The sequence below is a fragment of the Gouania willdenowi genome, chromosome 9 (genome assembly GCF_900634775.1).
Source record: "Gouania willdenowi chromosome 9, fGouWil2.1, whole genome shotgun sequence".
NCBI classification, from domain to species: domain Eukaryota; kingdom Metazoa; phylum Chordata; class Actinopteri; order Blenniiformes; family Gobiesocidae; genus Gouania; species Gouania willdenowi.
Window position 1 is genome coordinate 34,726,184 of NC_041052.1, and position 25,592 is coordinate 34,751,775.

Consider the following 25,592-nt stretch of genomic DNA (forward strand, 5'->3'; position numbering starts at 1 on the left):
CTCAATTCACAATTGAATTATGATTACAACAGCATTTTGATTTTTTTTCAATTACAATTGTCATGATTGTAATTAATTATCAATTACGTAATTACAACCCCAACCCTGGAAAATGGTAATGATTCTTATCCATGATGCTCCACTAGAGTGGGGTGCTGAGCCACAAAATCCACAGCAATTCCACTGATAGTTTTCTTTCTTCATCTGTTGAAAGGAGCTCCAACACTCTGTTAAACAGGTCACATCGGCATCCATAAACAAAGATGCTGTTTAGCTCTTGTTCCTTAGTTACACAAACAAACGTTGCACCTGACTGTGTCTGGTTCCCTTCACCAGACATGTAAAGAGTGCTGATATATCCTACTCATGTACAAGTACTGTTACTGGATTGGAAATGTACTCAAGTACAAGTAAGTCATACATAAAATACACAGAGAAGTAAAAAGTAGCTCAATTAAATAGTACTCTAAGTGAACATAAGTAGTTACTTTAACCCTCCACGTTTAATTTTGTTAATAAATCTTGCCACGGTTCCCTTACATACAGTAAACATCTCATGTATAAACTTAAAAACCACATTTTGCACAATTGGAACATAGTTTATTTTCCACAAAGGTATCTGTATAAAATAAAAGGTTTTTCAAAATGTAAAAAATAACACCAATGAATTCAATTCAAAAATAAGAAAGTAAAGTATAGTTACATTCATGAACTCTAAAACAGTGCCAAGCCAAACATCATAATCAGAATCAGAAAATACTTTATTAAACCCAGAGGGGTAATTAGAGCTGCATGTTAAACAATGATAAAAACAATATTTATACACACGCGGAAAAAAGGTGCAAGACTACACAAAGAAAATGTGCAAATGAAAGATAAGGTGCAAGAATATTAACACTAATAATTAATACAAACAAATAAAAGTATATATACATATGGGTAGAAAGTTGATGGAAAATAACCTCCATTTAATGCTGTTTTGGTGCCGTGCATTACGTTTAATCTGATTGGTCCGCTATGATGTGGTGAATTTAATTGTCTGGTCATTTTGTTTAATTTTTTTGTCATTTCAAAATATCCTTTGATCATTTTATCACAAAAAATAATAGGGATATAACGATTCACTCAACTGCCGATACAATTCGATTCACGATACTGGGTTCACGATACGATTTTTAACTGCCTTACGATTAATCGTTACATCCCTAAAAAATAATAATTTACTCAGTCACGGTTGGGTGTAGACATGTAACAAATGACTTGACTTCTTTTAAAACGTACTTAAGTACAAATAAAATGATATATATATATATACTGAAAAAGTACAAGTACCCCTAAAAAGCGATTCGATTAGAGTAACGTGAGTACTTGTAATCCATTAATTTCACCTCTGTACACTGACTGCTGTTTCTGCGCTAACGTCCCATCTTTGGGTCCCCATGACGCCATTGTGTCGCCTGACTAAAAGTGTTTACCTAAGGCAGACCCTGGATGTCTTTTATTGTTCCTCGTATCACGCGCTGATGCACGGTCTTTGGACACCAATGTAAACACTCAGGGATTCATTGTGGCCCCACAGACCAAAAAAAGGACAGAGCCCCACAGAGTCACTCCATACACAAATGTTACATAACAAAAACACCAGCAGTCGATGCCGTGTTTAGGATTGTGTGGATGTGTGCGATGATGCAAGGCCCTCGTCAGTGTGCATTACGGCCCTGTTTAACATGGAGCTCTTTGATTGTCAATTCATGCAAAAAAAAAAGCCTGGATTCAATCTCTAATCTTCTCCACTGTGTTTCTTTTTTAGGTAACACTGAACAGAGAACGCTGCAACTCCCAAGACAATACAAAGGATTATGGTAAGGAACTGTTGGAAAGAAGGAAAGAAATGACAAATATTTAAAGACCTGTTGAACTTGTTTCAATTTTTTCACATGACACAACTAATGTAGGGATGTCCCAATACAACTTTTTCTCTTCCGATACGATACCGATATTGCTGCCTTGTGAATTGGCCGATATTGATCTAATACTTTTCTTATTTTGTAGTGGATGTTAGAAATGACTTGATCGAGTGATGTTAGAACAATGGTAACAGCTGGTATGAGGAAAAACCGAGGGCCACGCTTGGTCCTTCGTCTAATTTTGTGCGACCCCAACATAAACATACAAAAAATAGCAGCAAAAATACACAAAATGACTACAGAAATTTACAAAAATAAGAGAACAATATACAAAATGATTAAAATACACAAAAATGTACTCAAAACATACAAAATGATTCCAAAAAACATACAAAATATTAGAAGAACACATAACAATAAGCAATACTACTACAAAAATGTTGGAAATGTTTTAACAGAACAACAGAAGTACACGAAATGCCTTCAAAAACCATCAAAATTACAGAAAAACACACAATACAATTACCAATTCAAACAAAACTAGCAGTAATCTTAACAAAACAACAACTAAAACACTTGAAATGAAAGAAAAATATAAAAATCAACTTAAAAAATACACATGTATTAATGCTTTGAAATCCCAAAAGTTGCCCATCTCAGAGTTACATAAAGTTTAAACTTAAACATAAGAATATTCTACAATTGAATTAAATTAATTTAAAAAATAACTTAAAATAAAACAAATTAGTCTGATCGGATCTCTCTCTCTCTCTCTCTCTCTCTCTCTCTCTCTCTCTCTCTCTCTCTCTCTCTCTCTCACTGTCAGACACCGTTAGCTATGTGCACGTCAGCTGACAGTATTAGGGATCAGAGACAGTAAGAAAAAGAAGAAAACCAAACAGTGGAAACTGAAGTAAAACAAGAAGAAACCCAAAGATGGTAAATTGTAGAACGTATGTCATGCAAAATAGTGTTTGAGAAAAAAATAAAGAGGGTAGAGAATGAATAGGATTCATGGAGTTCTTCTGAAGGGGAGGGCGATGTGAGGAGACAATAGCTTTGATAAATGCAGCTTTTAAAAGTGAAGTCGAATTAGGATTTGTGTCTCTAGAGCAGTGGTTCTCAACCTTTTCAGCCCGTGACCCCCAAAATAAAGGTTCCAGAGACCGGGGACCCCCCACTGTTGCTGAAGGTGGTTGAACACAGGTATGAACATTCTAGAACATTCATGCGGGACCATCTATAAGGGGAAATAAAGGGGAGAGATTTTTGGGGCCCATCCATAAAGTCAGCAAAATGATGGTCCATTGTTCTATGAATCTGTGATAACCACATTTATTTATTTATCTGAATAATAATCCACTGTTATCCAAGAAGTTTATTATTATTTGTGCTATAGCATATAGTCATCTTAAAGATGCAAATCCTTGTTTTAATCAGAAATAAAATGGGTTGAAAGTGACCAAAAATAGTGGAAAAGGTGGTAAAATGGGATTTTGAAAAGCACAGAATTGGTTAAAACTTTCAAATTGCAAATACAGAAGAAATGGTAAAAAGAGTTCCCAATATTGGCTTAAAAGTGGCAGAAAAAAGCAGGAACAATTAGTTTAAACTGGCAAATAATGGGCATAACAAATTGTGAATGTGGTTAAATTGGCAAAAATAAGCATGAAATATGGTGAAAAGAGGTTAAAAGTGACAATAATGGGTCAACATATGGAACATTAGGTGGAAAAGTGGTGAAAAGGGTTTATAAGTGCTGAAAATGTCTTGAAAGTTGGAAAAAATGCCAAAAAGGGAAGGGGGGTAATGTAGCAAAATACATTAAATAGAGCAAAAAATATGGCAACAGAAAGTATAGATTGAAATATGGTATAAGTTTAGTGTAGTTGCAAAAAAAAGGATAAAAACTAAAAATGGGCTCAAATTGTTAAAGAAAATCTTAGTTTCTTGAAGGCATCTGGCGACCTCCTCCCAGTGTCTTGCAATCCTCAGGTTGAGAACCCCTGCTTTAGCGTGCTTAAGGGACATTTTATGAGAAAGAAAAGAAAAGTTCATGTTTCTTAGTGAGATTTGATGTTTAAATCTCCTCCTGCATTTTATGTTTAAAGCTCCTGAAAGAAAAGATGTGACTGTGGAACAATTCCACCGCACCAACTCTGTCCGTGATCGAATGCGCAAGTTCACGGAGGCAAGCCAAAGCTCCAACGTCCCCGCTCTGAGGAAAACTCCTCTGAGGAACGGGACGCCCTCCAGCAGCCTCTCCAGATCCACACAGATGTTTACACACAAAGCAGCATCGCTCTGCACATCTGGAGACAAGCCATCCAACACCTCTGCTGCTCCGCTTCAGCCAAGGGGCGTAGCCAGCCAACCGCTGTCATCTGCCAGCCATTCACAGAGCTCAGGGGGCGGGGCCAGACATCCAGCTGAAAAAGATGTGCATGCCTCCAGTGACTCAAAGGAGGACAGGACCCCAGGGAGAGCAGCTGGAAGCAGAGGCACCCAGGGAGAGGAAGACGAGGACATGAAGACTTTTCTAACTATTGAGATCAAAGATGGGCGCACCACCACCTCCAGCTCCTCCAGCTCCGCCTCCTCTGCATCGACTGGAAGGACCAACATTGTGCCCATTACCAACCTGGGCCCACGCATCACCACCAACACCGCTATGGGTCAGAGACCAGGTAGGACCTCACATTGTTACTGTGTTACTGCAGACATGTTGGAGCAAGTTGTTTTAATTCAATTAAACTTTATACGTATAGCGCAATTTACAACAAAGTCATCTCAATGCTCTTATCAAAACATAAAATTCACAATAAGAAAGAAGAAACTCAACAAGATTCACATGAACAAGCATTAGCGACAGTTGCAAGTTGTTTTAATTTAACAGTTCACTGGGTTTTAGTTTAATGTTGGACATGCAGCAGAACTTTAAATAACTTTTACACTGTCATTATCTGTCATTAGCATGAATAAGGTGTCATTAATCTGTCGTTTGCTAAATTGACACCTGTTGCTAAATTAATGAATTAATTTAATCTTGTTCATTAAGTATTTATTGTATTTGTATACATGTATATTTTTATTATATTTTCATGGAGGTGTGCACTTGTATTTAATCCCTATTTAATTAACAGTCTTTTATTTAATTATTTATGTTTTCTTTTCTTTTCTTTCTGTTCTATGTTTGTGTTTTTTTTTCATTTGAAATATTCTAGAGCATCTTTTAAAAAAAAAAAAAAAAGCTATTTTGCGGTGGGATAAATGAAGTATATCTGATTGTGATTATGACACCTTTGGAGCTATGTTGGCATTTTTTGGGTTAGGTGGAGGGATCTAGTGAGGTTCGGTAGGGTTAGGGTTCAGGTTAAAGTAACGAAGGGGTTAACGTTAGGGTAACAAATGACACTTAATGACAGCCGCCTTCATGACACCTTATTCATGCTAATTACAGGTGTCATGTGGTAATAATGACAGCGTAATGTCAGCCTTTATGTATAAAACTTCAAGTAACGTGTTACCAAACTTTTTTTTTTTACTATAACTTTTAAAAACAAAATCCAGTTAAGGCATTGATTTAGAAACTAATGACGTTTGCAGGCTGTTACAAGAGACCAGTGGAATTTAAGTAACTTATAAATGAATTTGACACTACTTGGAGTTTCTTTTTTTGTTTTTTTCCTTGTCTGCACATTTCCAGAAGCAATGCATGTTTTATTATTGCAATTAAAAAAATGAATGTTTTATTGCATAATTGGGAGCATCACCAGCCCTCCCTAAGGAAGGGTAAGAAACACTTTATTAAAGGGAGGATATAAAAAGAGAGGGCAGTGTTACACCTAGGCGAGGGGGAGGGAACAGGGAAGATGGAGTCAGGGTGTGACAATGGAAGGGGCGTGGAAGAGTTGACTGTTTTAAGGTGAGAGTGTAATGTGCTGTTATAGTTGTGCATTTTGTGTTACGAAGCAATTTGATCTCAAGTGGGCCACATTTTTTTGTTCCTTAGTTTGCACTTCTACGTATACATAAAATACTAATTATGGAAGAAACCGATAATATCCAAGCAATAAGTGACAGATATTAGTCCCAACAGAATCTTCACTTTAAATTTCCTTGATTTAGTGATGAATTTCTATTTAATTAAGGAAAATTTCATGTAATAATTTCAGAAAAATGTGTCAGAATATTGAGTTTTTTCAACTGTTTAACATTGAAAATGACTGCAATCATGCGATAAAAAACACCAGGAAAACAATGAGCACCTTCAAATACTGTCATACTGTTCATTTACACAATGATTCATGTTTTCTCTGTCATTTTTACTTTCTCCTGCGGGCTGAATTGGATGCACCAAAGGGCCGGATTTGGCGCCCGGGCCTTGAGTTTGACACATTGATTTAGAAATGAAGGATGTTTGCAAACTGCTACAAGAGACGAGTTAAATTTAAGCCACCTATAAATTAATTTTACACCACTTAGTTTATTTTAACGCTCATGGAATTTTGTCTTTAAGCTATTTCTGTTTGAAAATCACAGACGCATTTCATAATATGAATTAGTAAAGACTAACACATTTTGTATGTTTTGCTCTGATGAGTCGGTATTTACCGTTGAAGGGTTAATGGCCCAATCTATAGCCTGAATCTTATTTCTCTGAAGCTGATTGTGTTCTACGATGATAATCAACCCTGTTGATTCTGCTGGAATTCCAGCCTGTGTAGGAAGAGGCCACCGTCAGTCAGTCAGTCAGTCACGAGTGGGCCGATGACAGAAGGGGTCTGTGAGGAAAACGAAACAAAGCACATGTCCAAGTGGGGACAGATGTCGGGGTTTAGAGTTGAATGTCATGCTTGCACTGTGGGGTGTTTGTTGTGGAGAAGGAACCACAGTCTCTGTTGTTAGAGCCAATGAGTGGCTCCCCAGTTATAATGCTAATGCTGTTGTTGTGGAGGTCAATGAATAAGCTTTCCAGTCCACCCAGTACACTGCTTGTTTGTTTGACTGTGCAGATATTGTCTGTTCTCTCTTTATCAGAGAAAACACACATTTGCTTCTATTTAGCTGAGAAATGAGAAATCGGCCCACTGTTCTCTTTCTAACAGCTTAAAACAGAGGGTCAAGTGCCAAATACAGACCAGTTTCATCTCAAGTGGGCCACAGTTTTTATGTGGGAAAACGATTAATTTCAACATTATTGTTCCCTAGTTTGCACTTGTACGTATACATAAAATACAAAATATGTAAGGAACCGACCATATCCAAGCAATAATTGACAGATATCAGTCCCAATGGGATCTTCACTTTACATTTCCTAGATCTTGACCAATTTCTATTTACCGTAATTTGAGGAAAATTAAAGGCTTTTGTAAGATTTTTAACATTAAAATTGACTACACTCATGCAATATAAGCAATGGGAAAACTGTGAGCCCCTTCAAATACTGTTGAGTTTAATTCACACAATGATTCATGTTTTATCTTTCTTTTTGTCTGTCACAGTCTTTGGTTGTGTTCAAAATGTCAGACTAACGTACTACTCATACTAAGTCTGACGTCAAAATGAGTATGTAGTGTGTTCTCATTAGATAGTATGGAAAGATTGAGTATGTGAGAAATACCCAGATGTACAGTATATTATATTGGGATATTTTAAAAGTATACACGATGGGCACACTAGTCATACTCAACTGTCCCATGATGCATTGCAAGTGGAACCTAAAATGGTCCTGGGAAAGGCTTTAAGCTAAAAATCTAACGTCCCTTTTTCTAAACAAAAGCATCTCTTCTAGTCTTCCATTAGTTTTTTTTTTTTTTTTTTAAACCTTTTTGTAAATAAGGCTCTTATTTTGAAGTTAACCAGAAGTTTAGTCAGTAGCATAATGGAGGGTCTCTGAAAATCTCCGAAATATCGAAATCAAATGTGTCTACACAAGTTTTATGGATCAAATGAGCACATTTTGATGTTCTACTTGGTCACTTTCTCACTTCAAATGTTTTCAGAACTTTCAAAGATGGCGAACAGAGATATTTAGCCTCAGTGTGATTCAGATTTTTGTCGTTGTAGGTTTGAAATGCATCTTGGGAAACTTGGAAGTATACTTCAGTGGGAACGCTCATCCTCTTAATCATACTAATAGTATATAGTTGACAGTATGCACTCATTGAGTGTGTAGTACGTTAGTATGCAGTATCGAACACAGCCTTAGAGTCAAATGCAACATTGTGAGCTCAGGAAGAACATGGAGGAAAAAAAGGCTGAATATAGAGAAATCTAGACAGATCAGACAAATGAAATGAAAAAAAGGGTTTTGTGTTTATTGAAATAACATGAATTATTTATTACTGAAGGTTTGATTTTTCACATACAGGTAATAAAACAGTAAATTCCCTTTTTTGGATTTATTAGATAGTGGTGGAGTGGGAATCTGGCCATGCACAGGTTCATTGTTAACATGGAACTTTTGCACATGGAGCACGACTTCTCGTCTGTTTTACCGACACGCCGTCTGTCTGTCTGTCTGTCTGTACACTGTCTGTACACCTGCTGCGTTCTAGGCTGTCTTTTCTAGGTAACGCACAATCTCCAACCCAAACAGTTTATTTAAAGCCCTGGCACCCCCCCAACCCATCCCTCCGGACACAATCAGAGATCTAATTTGGGTCACATGGTCTTTGCTCAGCTCAGACTGCTTTAATGCTTTTGGGCTCCTTTTTTGGAAACTGTCCGTCTCACACTGAGTGAGCTCAGGGTCTGATCGTGTCTTCAGTTTTCTTTCAAAAAGCACTAGAACGTCTCCTGAATGTGGAAAGAGGAAACATGAGGAAACGCTCACGTGTGCGTACTTATCAGACCAATGAGGAAAGCTGTTTAAGTTTTCTCACTTGTCTCCAATGAGATGTGGCTCTGGTTGTTTATGACACTGGTTATGTAACTGACTAATGGTTCCCACCAATGACCACACAGTAGGAACCTGCACATCACGGCCCTCATTTATCAACCGTTCATACGTTCAGATCTGAGCGTACGACGTGTGTACGACTAAGGCAGCTCGATTATGGAAAAATTAATAATGACGATAAGTTATTCATAATTGAAATTACGGTTATTTGTCAACCAATAAGTCATTTATTTTTTGTACAAAACAATGTTAAATATATTATTTACCCATAAACAAAATCCTTCAAACCCTAAAATCAAGTATGTTCACTTTTGCACACGTTGAATGTAATAATTGAAATTGTAATCAAATTTTGTTTTATTGCACAGCCTTACGTTCGACCATATTCATGCAAGCTTTGGTATTTATTAATTCTGACTCAGGTTTGGCCTCGTGTACGATAATCTGAGTGTGAGAATAAAGTATTAAACAAGCTTCAGATTTCATTTAAGCATAAAGAGACACACGTTCAGAACAGATAAAACAGATTAATAAAATTAATTGTACAAATTAAAATGATTTTGCTTAAAACCCACGTTATTACTGATACCACTTTTCTGCTTTTCCTTTCACAGAATACTGTATAAACCTGCTAATAAACTCATAGGTTCACTCACGGAGGAAATATGACCTCCTTCATGCTGTTAAATGTAAATAGTTCCGTATACTTTCACAAATGTGCTGCAGTAATCGGTAATGTGATGAATTATAGGTGAAATTGGCTGAATCCATAATAAACACAGACAAAAGACAACATTTATTTTAAGACTTTTTTTAAGTTTTTCGATCGTTAACTTATTTTAATGGGATGTTTATTGCCTAAAGTGTGCGAACAACTGAGGCTGATATAAACGTCATGTTTCCGTGTCTCTCCAGGATCTTTGTTGTGAAGTTGTTTGCAGTGCACACAGGGGGTCAGACGTCACCTGTTCAGTAGCTGATGCTCTTCCACAGAGCGTTTACATGTGTTCCTTTAATTCCAGTTTTCATATTGTCAAAAAGCACATCTTTGTTTTGCTCCATCTCAGATGTGAGGATGCCAATTTTCATTTTGGAAAAGCTTCTTTTCTTGGTTGACCTCAGTGGGCGGGGCCTCTGAAACAAGAGGGTGTAACAGCCACCTCATGTATCGACACCCGATCATTTGTACGCTGGGATTTGTCAGTTACGAATGTTTCATAAATCACACAATGGTCTTGTCATACGATCAAATGTGAGCTCAAATTTGCACCCATTTTAACACAATGTTGAAGGCCATTATCTCATCCACACACACCTATGCATCTAAGCCAGTGGTGTGAAACTCACTTAGTTCAGAAATGAGCCACAGATTTTATGCAGGAGTAATTTCAACATCATTGTGTCCTAGTTTGCACTTTTACGTATACATAAAATACAAAATAATTAAGAAACCGGCAATATCCAAGCAATACATGACAGATATCAGCCCCAACATGATCTTCACTTTAAATTTCCTAATTTTCAATTTAATTAATCAGAATCAGAAATGTTTTATTGGCCGAGTACAGTACAGACAGCACAAGGAATTTGACTAGGTAGTCGGTGCACGAAACAAAAAACAAAGAAACAAGCCAGCAATAATAATAATGATAAATATAAAGGATGAGGGATAAATAAAGGATAGATAGAGATTAAAGGATACATATGATAAATATATATACAGTGCAGCAGGGAAATATTTGAGGAAAATTTAAAGATTTTGTAAGAATTTTGGCTTTTTTTCAACAGTTTATCATTAAAAATGATCCTGCGATATATAAGCACCGAGAGTTTTATTTACTCAATGATTCATGTTTTCTTTCTCCTGCAGGCTAAACTGGATGCTCCAAAGGGCCAGATTTGGCCCCCGGGCCATGATTGTATAATAATAATAATTTATGTTTAATTCCTTGAATTAAATCATTGTGTTCTCATGTTGTTTTCAGAGTTGACCCTCGGTCTCAGAGCAACGCCGTTTAAGATCTCATCCTCCAGCTTCTCCTCGGGACCCTCCATCAAGGTACGGTCTGCGCTACGTGAGGCACACGCTGCACAGAAACCCGACAGAGTTTGTCAAACATACATTACTGATCTGTTTCCAGTCGCTCCCAGTTTAGGATGTGTGTTTGGTTTCTCTCGCCTGTTTCATCTCCTACTGACTTAATCGAGCTGCTGTAGTGTGTGTTCCCTGCCTCACTGCCACAGCCATCACCTATAAAGGCTTGTGCAAAGCAAGCCAGGAAGAGTGCAGAGTGGATAGTGGAAGAGAAATGAGGGAGAGGAAGGGGAAGAGCAGTGTTTATCAAACACAGAGTGGGTATCCAGTCACATCTGTCCTTGTAAGGTATGTGAGGGGAGAGAGAAGCAGGAGGTGTTTTTGGGCATTCCTGGTTTACTCTCCGCAGGCCGTGCCCACTGAGATTCATCAAGGATACGTCTTTAAACACATGACCCTTATTTGTAACTGTAATGTAGGAAAAGGGGGCGGGACTAATGCGTGTATACTTCCACCCACTCTCTTTTGAACACACAAAGTATGTGTATGCAGTAATATATGTAATTGTTTTTTTGTTTTTTGTTTTTCTGAAGGGAAGCCATCTGCATCAAATATTTTGTTTATTGTAATATTGCATTCATTTGAAATAAAACAGTATATAAAAATAAATAAATTAAATAGTACTCTACGTAAAAAAAAAAAAAAGTTACTAGTTACTTTCACCCCCCAAGTATATTTTTGCTAATAAATCTTGCCACGGTTCCCTTGCATACAGTAAATATCTCATGTGTAAACTTAAAAAAGAAGAGACCAAATCTACCACAATTGGAACAAAATTTATTTTACACAAAAGCATCTGTATAGAATAAAAGGTTTGTCAAAATTTTAAATTTAAATAAAATATCACCAATGAATTAAATTCAAATAAAAAAGATTCTCAGGCTCTAAGTATAGCTACATTCATGAACTCTAAAACTGAGAAAATAACCAGAATTCAATGCTGTTTTGGTGCCATGCATTAAGTTTAACCTGATTGGTTGGCTATGATGTGATGCATTTGATTGTTGTCCTGTCATTTCATTTATTTGGTAGTTTTATAATGTCTGTTCATCATTTTAAAACAAAAAAATATGATTTACTCAGTAACAGTTTGGTGTAGAAATGTAATAAATTACTTTACTTTTTTTAAATGTACTGAAGTACAAGTACCCTTAAATGCAACTCAATTACAGTAACATAAGTACTTATCATCCATTACTTTCACCTCTGAACACATGTCCATACAAGTATCTCATCACTGTCTTCTTATAGAACATAAGGATGCAGCTTTGTGTCCTCCCATTGGCTGAGTCCTCCTTTTGTTGACTGTGTTTAAGTGATTGCTGTCAGACTGAGACGAGAGCACAAACAAACCGTCTCACTGTGACCTCTGAGATCTGGGAGCGCAGCTAAACTCCCATTCAACACATTCCTCGAAGTCCATGAAAGGAAGTGTACTTCTAGCTGAAAGTGAGGGATCACAACTGTGATGGGACAAGTGGTGATATCCTGTTCACTTTTTAATGGCGGCGCGTCCCCCTGCAGCGAGGCGCGCTGTGCTAATCTGGTTATGTGATCAAGGAGCTGGGAGGAGGCTCCGACAGGCTTCAGGGTGGATTTAAGGCGTCCTTGTGACTTGGGTTGGAAACACAAAGATGCTGAAACAAAAAGTATAACCTTGCTTTTTGATGTTAAAAAAAAAAAAAATGAGAAGCTAGATATTCTGCAGGTGATATTTATTCCTGACTGACTCCAGAACTGTCCTAGCATGCAGGTAATGTATTTGTTTGGTCTTTAAAATCAGGGATGGGACTCGGAAGGCGTTGTTGGTAATTTTGCTGCATTAGGTAGTAGACTATTACCAGCTTCTTTACAGCAGGATTCTTAACCTTGGGGTCGCGAGACACTGTGAGGGGGTCGCTAGATGCCTTTAAGAAATTAAGAATATTTTATGAACAATTTGAGCCAATTTCTAATCATTTTTACCCTTTTTCTGCAACTACACCCAAACTTTTCACCACTTTTTCTTCCCATATTTTGCGCCTTTTAATGTATTTTTGCAACATTACTCCCATTTCTGCCACTTCTTCTTTTCTGCACATTTTTTCCACTTTCAAAACATTTTTGTCACTTATAAACTCTTTCCACCACTTTTCCAACCTAATGTTGCATATGTTGACCCATTATTATTATTGTCACTTTTAACTTCTTTTCACCATATTTCATGCTTATTTTTGCCAATTTAACCACATTCATGATTTGTCATCTCCATTATTTGCCAGGTTAAACTAATTGTTCCTTCTTTTTTCTGCCACTTTTAAGCCAATATTGACGCTTTGAACCCTTTTTTACCACTTTTTCTGTCTGTTTTTTGGCTATTCTAATTTGGAACTTTTAACCAATTTCTATGGTTTTTAAAATCCCATTTGACCACCGTTTTTTTTTTTTTTATCATTTTTGGTCACTTTAAACCATTTCATTTCTGTTTACAATAAGGACTTACATCTTTAAGATGACTTTTGCTTGATGAGCTTGAACCGTCAAGAAAATGTCAGCAAGGTCAAACTCATTTTTAATAGAGATGGGAAATATTATCGGCCCGATATTAGCCATAAAATGTGACATAAATTGACATCAGTGTTGTTTTTTCTCCCAAAATTGAAAAATTGATATGTAAAGTTTGAGCCAACCTGTTATAAAAAAAAGAATATGGCACTTTTTCTGTTACTGAAGTTAAATAAGTTTTCTTATTTCTTATGTTTGTTTTGCATCATATCAAAAGTACCCTGAGCCTGTTATTTCTATGGAGAGGTATATTATGTGACCTAAAATCAGGTTAGTGGTTACTCTTTATATCAGTAAATATCAGACATTTTGTGTTGGACAAGATCAGTTTTTAGCACAAAAGCACGTTACAATTAATAGTAAAAAATCCTGCCTTTCCAGTTTCTTCAAAGCTGAACATTTAGAAGCAAAACTTGGTGAAGCTGCTCTAACCGTGATTACACAGTAATGCTTTTATCAATACGCTGCACGGTTCTCTGACACGGAGTGTTTTTTCTCTTTTCATCACTTAACCTAAGCTGCTATTTCTGATGCAGTTTCACCTCACAAAGCCTGAGCCTGAGTCAGTTAATGAGGTTGTAAAACCAGCAGCAGACCCTGTTGGTTTGGAGCACTTACTCTATATATATATATATATATATATCTTCTACAGACAACCTGTTGTAAAGGTTGATGCTTGTAGTTAACATGTCAGACAGGAATTTGTCCTAAAATATCCTCCCTTCTCTTCATAGAGAGTGCATCTGTGTGCAGATACGCAACATTATGCGTGTTTATATCAGCCTTTCTTGCATGTTGCTGTTGATTTTTGTCGATTTGACCGCAGTGCTTCCTGTATCAGACTTTGATCTGTTTGGGTGGTCTGGATTTCTCTTTGGTGGTCTAACCTCAGCACGTAAAACCTCTCAGATTTACCTAAATGTATTATTTTCGCCCCAATAAAACCAGTTAGGATCCAATACAATACATTTTACAGTAAATTAACTTCGAATCAATGTGAGAGTGAGTAGTTTTAAGGATGTAAATGATGGAAAGAAGCTCAAAGCATCTCCTTATATTTATAATAAAAGCAGCATTAATAGGGAGATGTTTGCAGTGTTTTTGATGATGCTCCCTGCCCCAGTGAGTGATCACAGCTGCCACTGCTCATCTTTGTCCATGCTGGCCCTCAGCTTTCAACACAAATATGAATAATGCCATGGGTTCATAACCAGAGTGACGACAGCGCAACAGGCCTTTCCAAAAGTCATAGAGATTACAGCCGCAGCACCGCTAAAGACCACCTGTCACGCTGCACGGATAAAGATACAATCATTCCGTGACACATGCAGTGATTACACAACAAGTTTGTAACGTATGTTGACTTTAGCGAACAGAAAGAGTTTGGAGAAAATACGACTGCATCAAAATTCATTACATTTCAAAGAGGGTTGCAAAATTTTGGGAATTTTGAAAGCTGGACCCTTAACATGGGAAATTTTTACCCAAGCAGATTAGGCCCAACTTTGATAATGAGAATAATTTTGGGCAAATCAAGAATACTCAAAATTGAGAATAATGTCGAAATGTTGAGATTAAAGATGAAATTTCAAAAATGAACTCAAAATAAAATATTGTGAAAAGTCAAAGGTTTGCTACGGAAGCGGACGAGGCCCAATTCACCATATGACAACAAAGCAGATCGTGGCTATCTACAAAATACAGTGTATCAATGAATGCGTTAAACTATAATTCAAAGTTGGGTTTAACAACAAAGAGATTCTTTCTTTTTTAGATCATAAACATGGCGTAATGTCTTTAAGGACTGTGAAGAGATACAGTATTACAAGAAAAAACCAGTGAAGTTTGGAAGAGGTGGAGCCTTCTGTCTCTCTGTGGCTATTGAGGTGCTACAGAAACAGATTAGGGCCAGTTTGGATGGGGACTGTTGTCGTATATGGTGAATTGGCCCTAGTCAGCTTCTGTAGATTTGACTTTATTAGCAAACACTTGACTTTTATCACAATGTTGTATTTTTAGTTGTTTTTGTTTACTTTCCACTTTAATCTCAACATTTCAACTTTATTCTTGATTTGCCCAGTTATTTTCATCATCAAAGTTGGCCCTAATCCACTTCTGTGATTCCCCTTGACAGGGATGTTAGATATAGTTGGGATCATCTAAAATATCATTATCAATTATTTAAAGTTACTCCCAATTTCTGGTTAATTCCAATATTTAATTCTCATAAAAAGCCTATATTTGTGTGCTGCAAAAATATTGTACTTATTATACACTCAGGAAGTTGTACCCTTGGATAGGAAGTATAAGCTCTGGAATATTACAATATTTAGCACACTGTTACCAAGTTGATCAGGTTTTTGTCAAAAAATCAATCACTAGGAACAAAATATCTACACATTTTGATTTATATTTTACTATTGTAGTCAAGGCACACATACTTGTCTGTTATATCTTTGCTTTTTGGATGAAACGTACATTCCAAAGTATTTATTAGACTCCATTTCTTTGCACAGCTACTTTTGCTTCTTTGTGGAAAAGTGCCGTTTCTGTGATCATGTGTGATGAAACAAAAACCTTTTTTGTCTTTCCCTTTATGTTCCTTAAAGGCCAGACTTTTCCAGTTTTTCCACGTCAGTGACCTCTGAAAATCTGGGACCGCTGCTGACTTTTGTCATTTTAAACACTTCTGACTGCTGGCCTTGTATATCATGAATGAATGTCTTTTTAGACACAATTAATCTTGAATCCTAGTTGTGAAGTCAAAGCTTTTAGGATAACGGACACATGTATTCCAGGTCATGTTCTCAAGCTTGCGGCCAGGACCTCATTTGGGGTCGCAAGACACTGGGAGGGGGTCGCCAGATGCCTTTATGAAACTTAGAGGTTTTTTTTTGAACAGTTTAAGCCCATTTTTGCTTATTTTTTTCCTTTTTCTACAACTACACCAAACTTGCCATATTTTAACCTTTTTTCATCACTTTTTCTTGCCATATTTTTGCTCTTTTTAATGCAGTTTTGCTACATTACTCCAAATTCTGCCGCTTCTCCAAAATTGTTTCACTTTCAACACATTTTCAGCACTTATAAATCCTTTCCACCACTTTTCCCACTTAATGTCACATATGTTGACCCATTATTGTCACTTTTAACCTCTTTTCACCATATTTCATGCTTATTTTGCCAATTTAACCACATTCATGATTTGTCATGCCCATTATTTGCCAGTTTAAACTACTTTTTTCTGCCACTTTTAATATTGACACTTTGAACCATTTTTATCACTTTTTTTGTCTGTTTTAGGCCATCCTTATTTGCCACTTTCAACCAATTTCTGTGGTTTTTAAAATCCCATTTCACCACCTTTTCCATCATTTTTGGTCACTTTTAACCCATTTTATTTCTGATTAAAACAAAGATTTTAACTTTAAGATGACTATATACTATGGTGCAAATAATAATAAACGTTCTGGATAACAGTGGATTATTATTCAGATAAATAAATAAATGTGGTTATCACAGATTCATAGAACAATGGACCATAATTTTGCTGACTTTATGGATGGGCCCCAAAAATCTCTCCCCTTTATTCACCTTTATAGATGGTCCTGTCTCCACATGACTGTTCTTCAATATTCATGTCTGTGTTCAACCACCTTCAGCTACAGTGGGGGTTTCTGGTCTCTGGAGTCTTTATTTTGGGGGTCATGGGCTGAAAAGGTTGAGAACCACTGTTCTAGCTAGCCCATGTGTGAGAGTTAACCATCCATGACAGTGTATCTGGTAGTACTAGATGTTACCTGATACAGAGGAAAGGAAAAAGCATCTTCAGGTAAAACTCCCTTAGAGTTCTGTCGCTTTTCACAAAAGCCTCCAGATGTTTCCAAGTTAATCCCATTGTTGTGTGTAGCTTTGCGCTAGTGTTTACACTGTACATTCATAGGTACAGTATGTACAGCACCATTCCTGTTCCCAGAGAGGAGGGCAAAAGGCCAAGACATTTGTGGTATGCATTTAATGGACGTACTCAAGCAGCTAACAGAGGAGAGGACGTACACAGTCTTCTGTCAGCACCCTTTAGACCTCTTAATCTTACACTGAAGCACTTTGGAGTAACAACATGAGCAGCAGCTGGACTTCAGACACTTTGTCTCAAAGGCCGACTCAGAATCATGTCAAGGTTTTAAGTCTCAAAATGCTTCATCAGCACCAACTCTGAGTGTTTTTTTGTGAAATCAATCTTTGGTTTTTGTGCAAGAAATGCAAAACAAGAGCAGGTCTTTTTTGTTGGCTCTGCATGGGCTACGAGTAGGGTTGCAAAATTATGTGAACTTTCAAAGTTAGCACTACTTACAACAATAGTCATCTTGTAGCGCTCATCACAAAATATACAATTATTAAGGAAAAAACGATTCCACATAAACATGCATCAGCTACAGTGGGAAGAAGAAATCTCCAGCAGAAAGTTGAAATCTTTCCATGAAATTTGAATTCACAGAATTAAAGGTTGGCCCTTCACAGGGACGATAAAGGCACACTGTGTAACTTTTGGCCACTAGGAGCCCAAGACCTGTAACTTTCATGTCAAGTGCCTCTAGTGGCCACAAGCCTCGCAGCACTGTCGCAAAAATCAACAGTCAGTCAGTCAGGCCAGCCTCCCTTGTCTTTTGACTGTGTATGCAGACAGGAGTTGACCTGTAACTTTGGGATAAGGATTGGCTCTAAGAGCTGGGTCGGTCAGGCTGGGGTGTGAAGAGGGGCTGGGCTCGCGCCACGGCTGGAGGAGCAGCTGCTGCTGCTGCCCTCCTCTCCTCGCCGCCGGAGGCCCGGCACTCGACCCTCTTTGCCGCGTCGGTAGCGTTCCTCCCCTACTCCCTGGCCTCGCCACCGTCGTCGGCCCCCTTCGCCGGGGGTCGGCGCGGAGGCCAGGTCTCTTCTTAGCCTCCTCAGAAGCAGTTTTATACTTTTTGCTTGCCTCGGCCATGACCAGGAGTCAAACAGGTGGAGAAATATAAGCACCTCTAAAAATTCTTTCAAAAATTCTGCATTTTTTCCTTAAGAAAAAAAATTGTTCACAAAATCAAGGATTTAAAGTGAAGATCCAGCAGGGAGTGCAAACTTGGGCACATTATGCTGAAATAGCTAATTTTCTCACATGCAATCTGTGGCTCAATTGAGGTTAAATTGATCTGTGTTTGATTCAAGCAACTTTATTTAGTCTTCTTTTTGAATAAAATGTTAAGGTTTCATTTATTCAAACAAGTCAGTCTTCCTCAGAACCCCTCTGAGGAAGACTGGCAGTTGACAGTCGAAACATGTCAGGAGACCAAAGTAGATTTTCTGATTTAAAAAAAAAAAAAAGTTGTCTGAATAAATGAAACTTTAGCATATCTTAAGATCAGGTTTAGTTTATTCAAACAAGGTTTTTCAGGAAATGTTTACCTACCGACATGTTTCGACTGTCAACTGCCAGTCTTCCTCAGATGGGTTCTGCTGATCGCCTTTGATGCTTTCTTTGAAGTTTCACTCGAATTCCGTGTAATAGTTCCACCAAGATTAATTTTGTCTTCTTTTTTAATAGTATGTTAAGTTAAGGTTTTTTTGGCTGCTGTCTGTCGAAACATGTCAGGAGATTTAAATTTCCTGAAAAACCTTGTCTGCGCAAACAAAACCTTAACATACTTTTCAAAAAGAAGACAAAATGAATCTTCCTGGAACTATAACCTTAACATATGATCTGTATTTGACCCCTGAACTAAAATGAGTTTGTCACCCTTGGCCTAAAGAGATATTTACCCAGTTTGTTTGTTTGTTCTTTTTCTGTTCTTCGCAGCAACTACCAAGTTAAAGTCCTAGTACTGTTTTTAAACTGTACTAGGTGAATAAAAACCTTTCTGATTCTGAAAAACAGAAAAAGAAGCCAATGAACTGTCCTTTTAGCTCTGTTAATATGGACCATCTTAACTGTTACTTCTGTGGTCTAAGCCCCTGTTACTGCCAGCCTTGGTGTGAAAGATGAGGGATAAATACATGGAAAGTTAAATAGGGAGGGGCGAGTGTTTCACATTGTTATGTGTGCAGCCCCCCCACCCTCATCAACCCCCATCACCTCCACTAGTGCCTCAGGAATGACTGGCTCAGTGGAATATGTCGGGACAGGAGATAAATATACACGTCCAGGGCACCTGGAAAGAAGCGGGTGGGGCATGTGTGGGAAACAGAATTCCCAGCATGCTGACTGGCTGTCAGGCCATTGGCCTGTCAAGAGGGGAGATTTGCTGTGGGTATAAAGGACAGGCATTGTTTGGGAAGGTCTCCCGCAGACGGAGAGAGAGCGGCACCCACTTGTCTAACAAAGACCCAGACAACAACCTGTTGACCTCTCCGACCGGGGCTTTAATTTACTGGACGTTTTAGTGGATTTCAGCTAAAAAAGGTTGTTGCTGTGTAACACTAGCCATGCCTGGGGTAAACCTGGACTTTACTCCGGCCTCACAGGATTCAGAGGCTTTGTGCAGCCCTAGTAGTGCTTGTGCAGAGTCGGGCCTAGAAGAGGTCATTGGTGACCTGCTGGCTCTGGAGGAAGATGAGGAAGAAGAGGAGCAGCTTGGCGAACAGAAATTTGAGTTAAGATTGCGTTGTGCAGTCGGGGAGATCCACTGCGACCTTCAGGCCTTCGGAAAGCAAATGGATGCCCGTTTGGAGGCGGCCGTGGCTCAGGTGTCTCCTCTGGCCGTGGCCCTGGCAAAACTCCAGGAGGAGAACCTCAGGCTCCGGTTTCAGCAGGAGAAGGTAGTGAGGCAAGTAGAGGCCCTTTGTGAGGCCATGGGACTACCGGATCCAGACCTGCACCAAATGTTTCCCAGTGACACCCCATCCTGCACAGGTCAGGAGGCTCCATCACGGACTCTCCAGGATCCTTCACTGAGCGCTTCCCGGGACACACCTGCTAGCCCTATTCTGCTGAGTCAGCCAAGCGTAGTCCAGGAATCTCCATCGTGCCTCCAGGACTCTCTTAATAGCGGGAACGGCACACGTGAGATGTCACAGCCCTCGGCCGTCCCCCACCCTCCGACCTTTGCAGCCTGCCGCTCCCTCTCTGCTCCTTCTCTGATGGCAAACATTTCCTCCCTGAGCAACACGGTACGGCTTTCTGTTAACGGTTCAGACCACGACCCCATAACTCAGTTGTCAGTGCAGTGCAGGTCTACGTGCTGCTGCGTAACGTCTGTCCTTTTGGTCACCTCTTAAAGCAAGTCATTTTAGTTCAGGGGCCAAATACGGAGCAAGTTGATCTCAAGTGATCCAAGGATTTTAGGCTGGAAAACAACCACTTTCAATGTTAATGTGCCCTAGTTTGCATTTTCACATTTAAATGATATATAAAATATGTAAGTCACCAACAATCTCCAAACAATACATGACAGATATCCACAGCCAATGAGTCGTCTACGTATATGATGTCTATGGCCTGTCATTTTATTGGTTATTATATCTGCAGAATGGCCAAATGTCCGATACTTCAGTTTAAGAAAATATCGCCCGGTAATGTGCCAATATTATCGTGCATCACTAGTTTCTGTAAAATTTGAGCTCATTGTCACGATCAACTCTTCCGCAGCGTGTTCCTTTTGTCTTCTTTTTTAAAATAATGTGTTGAGCTTTCAGGAAATTTACTTGTGTTCTCTCAGGCTGGCCACGCCCAGACAAAAACTCAAAAGGACACATCAAAGCAATCAGTAGATGTCTCTGAAGAAGACATATCGGGAGATCAAAGTAAATTACCTGAAAAATGTTGTCTGAATAAACAAAACATTAACCCATTAACCCTCCACTCTGTCGTGTGATCTTAAAATGCAATAATTACTTATATAATGAAACTAAAAGCACCTTCATCTAAAATCAATGATAAGGAACTTTTCAAGTAACTTTGATAGATACAACTGAGACTTTTTGTTGTCTTAATGATTACTTTAATAAATAAGTAGAGTTGTTAATTAAAGGTCCAGGCAATAAATAAGAAGCAGTATTTTATTGGTGTTTGTATTGCTTTAAATTGTTTTCACCATTTTGTTAATTTAAAGAAAATACTCTTATTTTCCCTGAGGACAGATTGATCTAATACCAGCCTGTAAAATGATTTTGCCCTAAATACAAGTTGATGAGGCTTGATGTTTTACTAGGAAAGCTCTGTTAACTCTGGTGATATTTTTGGGAAAAGTGAGCCTTTGAACATTATCTTTTAATCAGTCCACCACCATCCAGAGGTCGACTTCTTCTTAATCCGGTTCAGACAACTGGGTCGACCAATCAACTACTTAATTATAGCTGACTGACTTCTCTTCAGTGTTAATCCTCCCAGTGAAGCAGACAGGTGTGATAAAATCTGTCTTTGTGTAGCATGAGCTCCATCCTCTTTGCCTTACTCATAATTTGACTGTAATTCAGGTCAAAGCAGGGTATGACTGCTAGTTTTTCTACTATAGAGAGCAAGGGTGTAAGAAAAAATCGACTTGGTGATATATCGCATTATTCCAGCGCGCAAATATCATATCAATCCAAATCAATTTTTTAAATAATTATTTTAATGTAAAAAATCATGTAATTGTGCCGACATATGCATAGCATGTAAACAATAGGTCACTAGGTGTCAGTGAATCACATCAGACCTTGTTAAACTACCTAGGATTTTATTCGCTGAGTACAGTTTAAAATCGCACAAGAAATTTAACTTGGCAGTTGGTGCAAAGAACATGCGCACCAACACACCAAGGCAGCCATCTGCGGTGCCATCACGTTTAGATGAAAAGTTGAAAACAGGAGGAAAGGAAAGGGGGGAAAAGGCAGGTCCTAAACTATGCTCCACAGTGTGGGACTAGGAAAAAAACTCCTCAGCACAAAAAAGGCACCAAAAAACACAATCACAACAAAATTTGTGAACATAGCACGTGGGCAGGGAAGGATTGCAGCCAGCCTCTGGGGGGGGGGGCGCACGTGCAGCCTCTTACAGGCGCCTCGCTCGCCCCCCCCCTGCTGCCTCACTCCTCAGTGCATTTTAGCTGGAAGTTGGTTGCACTTTATTTTCATGAAACATACTGGACACTTTTATAGATGTATTTAGTTACTTGAAAACTTTAAGAACTTAACAGAATCACAATCTGTTGTAGAAGCAAAAGTTAAACTTTTTTTGAAAAAATATAATTTGACAGTTCGATAAATATTTGTACTTGAATTACAGTTAGTTACAATTTATTTGTTCTCACAAGTTTAAAAAACCAATAAAATAAATTGTATTTCATGCCATTTTGTACTTGTAAAGGTGAAATTTGTAATTAATGATATTGTGATGTATATTGTATTGTTTAGAATCGGGATATATTGTATCGTATTGTCAGATTCATGCCAATGCACACCCCTAATAGAGTATTGTTTTCATGCCACAGTTACTCAGATGCTGGACACTTTACTGAAGGCTTTTCAAACTGAAGTTTCTCTCCATATTTACGTTCCCTCACTGGATGACTTACAGACTTGTTTTTTTCTGTGTTGTCCCAAAACATTCTTCAAGTGCCTTAGTGCAGCTGGTTTTATAGATTGAACTCTGAGGTTGCTTCACAGAGCTCTACGTTTGCTGCTCATTGTCCCCTCTTTGGTTAGACCTGGATTCACTGTGGGGCCTCTCATCATCATTGACGAAGAGGAGGAGGATGAGGACTAACGACAGGCCCAGCTGTCCGAGCTAAATCTGGATTTAGACTCATATCAAAAGCACACGGCCACTGGCATTTATGTGGAATGAATGAATATATCCAGAGGCATTTTCTCTACAATTTATGGTCCCTCTGAAAATGCTGTCAAAATGTTATTGTTTTGTCATATGGCTCTTCTCTCCAACAGTTTACTCTCTTAATCTGGATCTTGTCACTGGTCAGTCTCTCACTTCCACTGTCCTACTGCATCAGTGGGTAACCATTAGAGGGCAGGAAATGCATGCTCCATTTCATTGTTGCATCGATGTGTTTAAAACATTCCTTTAAGAAGAGCTTCCCCAGTGCTTATTACTTGTTAAATATCAGACACCAGTTATTATATTGACCTCTGCCAAGGAGGTGATATTTTCACCAGCATTTATTTATTTGTTTGTCTGTTAGCATGATTAAATCAAAGGCTCTTAAAGCTGCAGTATATAGAATCATGAGACTTGTGTAGAAACAACCATCCTCCCCCCCCTCCTCCCTGTTTCTAAACCTATTGTTCCTTAGCGTGAACGCGCACAACTGTGGAGCTCTTAGCAACTTTTTTTCTCAATAGAGACTAGTGACAAATGAAGGGACTTTATCTTGTGTTGAGTTTTCTGGTGTTTTAGAGACTCTGACATGAATGCACGTATCACTCTGTAGTTACTGCGGCTGCTGGCGTGAGTTCCTGCCTCGCTTCAAAGTTCACACATGTGGCGCCAGCTGCTGGTCAGACCCACACCACTCCACATCCAGACTGCAAATGAATTGTGTCTGTCATCTCCACCTTGGAAATGCTTCTCTTAGCTTTACATGTGATTTATTCCGTCTGTTCTCACTATTCATTCGAAACCAGTATGTGGGGCAGACAGCGCGCAGTTACGGACATTCGCTACGAGTCCGTGCTGCTCTCCGTTCTATCCGAGTATGTTTTCCTTCAGACTGTTATCTCTTTTCTCTAGCTTTGCTGTGTAACCATTGTCGAACGCCGCAATGGAGACTTTTCCTTCTGGGAAGTCCGCCATTGTACTTTTACTACAGAAGATGTGACGACTTTAGTCGGGCTGCCAAAAGTAACCCTAAAAACAGCTCATGGAGCACTCTGCTTGTAAAAAGATCTCTGATTGGCTGAAAGGTCACGTCACGCTCCTGGATTTGAAAACGTCATCTATAGAGCCCAGAGAAGATGTAAAAGTGCACTGTCCTTTCAGAACACTTTGAATTATAACATGTTCAAAAGTGAATATGGGTTTTTGAACTTATGAAGCAAAAAAAAAAAACATACATACTGCAGCTTTAACGGACAAAATATTAACCAAAGATAGACTTTACATCATGAAAGATTCTATTAAATACTGGAGGAGATTTAGATCAATATACTGATTCTGAATGAGTTTTTTGTGAATTGGAAAAATCTGTATCTGTCATAATTTGTGAAGTTTTAAAATATTGATATATCTCGGTTTGTAATGCACCGATCAACATCTTTGCGTGAACAAACGCAACCTTCAGCATCGTTGTCTGCAGATGCAGATGCTCATGCTGTGTTGTTTGTTGTGTTTCTTGTACAGATGGAGACGGAGCCCATTGTTGCGTCTGAGCCAGTGTTCACAGCTGGACCCTCCGTCCAGGTTTGTCACGTCCCAGCGATCCCCAACGGCTCCAGTGCTCAGGCTAAACCTGCCCAACACGCCGGGAAACTGACCGCCGAGCAGCTGGCTGCGATCGAGGATGAGGAGCTCCTCGACAAAATGGTATTTTTAACAAATTACAATGAAAAGCACTCAACACGGGAACACTATTCATGCAGGAAGTGTGTGCATCAATGTTGAAACTGTTTTCCTGCTGTGTTTGGAAAACCCGCTGCTCTGCTCATTGTGTCAGCATTGTTAAAACTTTAGGTATAAATAGAATTTGGGCCGGTTTGGCTTTTTCAAAGAAAACAACACTTTATTGTTTGTGTTCCTCCCTTTTTTTACTTTTTATAGCTCGATGAGTCGAAGGATTTTGAGGAGAGAAAGATGATCCGTGCAGCCATGAGAGACCTCCGAAAGAGAAAGAGAGGTAACACGTTGTCATTTACAACAGAAAGTGTTTAATGCAGGGGTGTCAAACTCATTTTAGTTCAGGGGCCAAATTTATTTCCCCATTATTGTGCCACAGTTTACACTTCTACGTATACATAAAATACAAAATATGTAAGAAACCGACAATATCCAAGCAATAAGTGACGGATATCAGTCACAACAGGATCTTCACTTTAAATTTCTTAGATTTTGTGACCAATTTCTATTTAATTAAGGGAAATATTATCTCGTAATGTGAGGAAAATGACTGCAATCGTGCTATATAAGCACTGGTAAAACTGTGAGCACCTGCAAGTATGGTTGAGTTTCATGTATACA

The 25,592-nt window shown here is 38.5% G+C and overlaps 1 protein-coding gene across 8 annotated transcripts in view; it reads left to right on the forward strand.

Annotated features, from left to right (window-relative positions):
- The window catches only part of smtnb (smoothelin b), a 112,637-nt gene that overhangs the window by 73,728 nt on the left and 13,317 nt on the right, over positions 1-25,592 (forward strand). For all 8 annotated transcript variants that reach the window (XM_028457191.1, XM_028457194.1, XM_028457196.1 and 5 more), the window contains 5 exons: positions 1,811-1,862; positions 4,019-4,594; positions 10,797-10,870; positions 24,759-24,941; positions 25,176-25,251. In XM_028457191.1, coding sequence (XP_028312992.1) covers positions 1,811-1,862; positions 4,019-4,594; positions 10,797-10,870; positions 24,759-24,941; positions 25,176-25,251 — 961 coding nt within the window. The remainder of the gene's footprint in view (positions 1-1,810; positions 1,863-4,018; positions 4,595-10,796; positions 10,871-24,758; positions 24,942-25,175; positions 25,252-25,592) is intronic.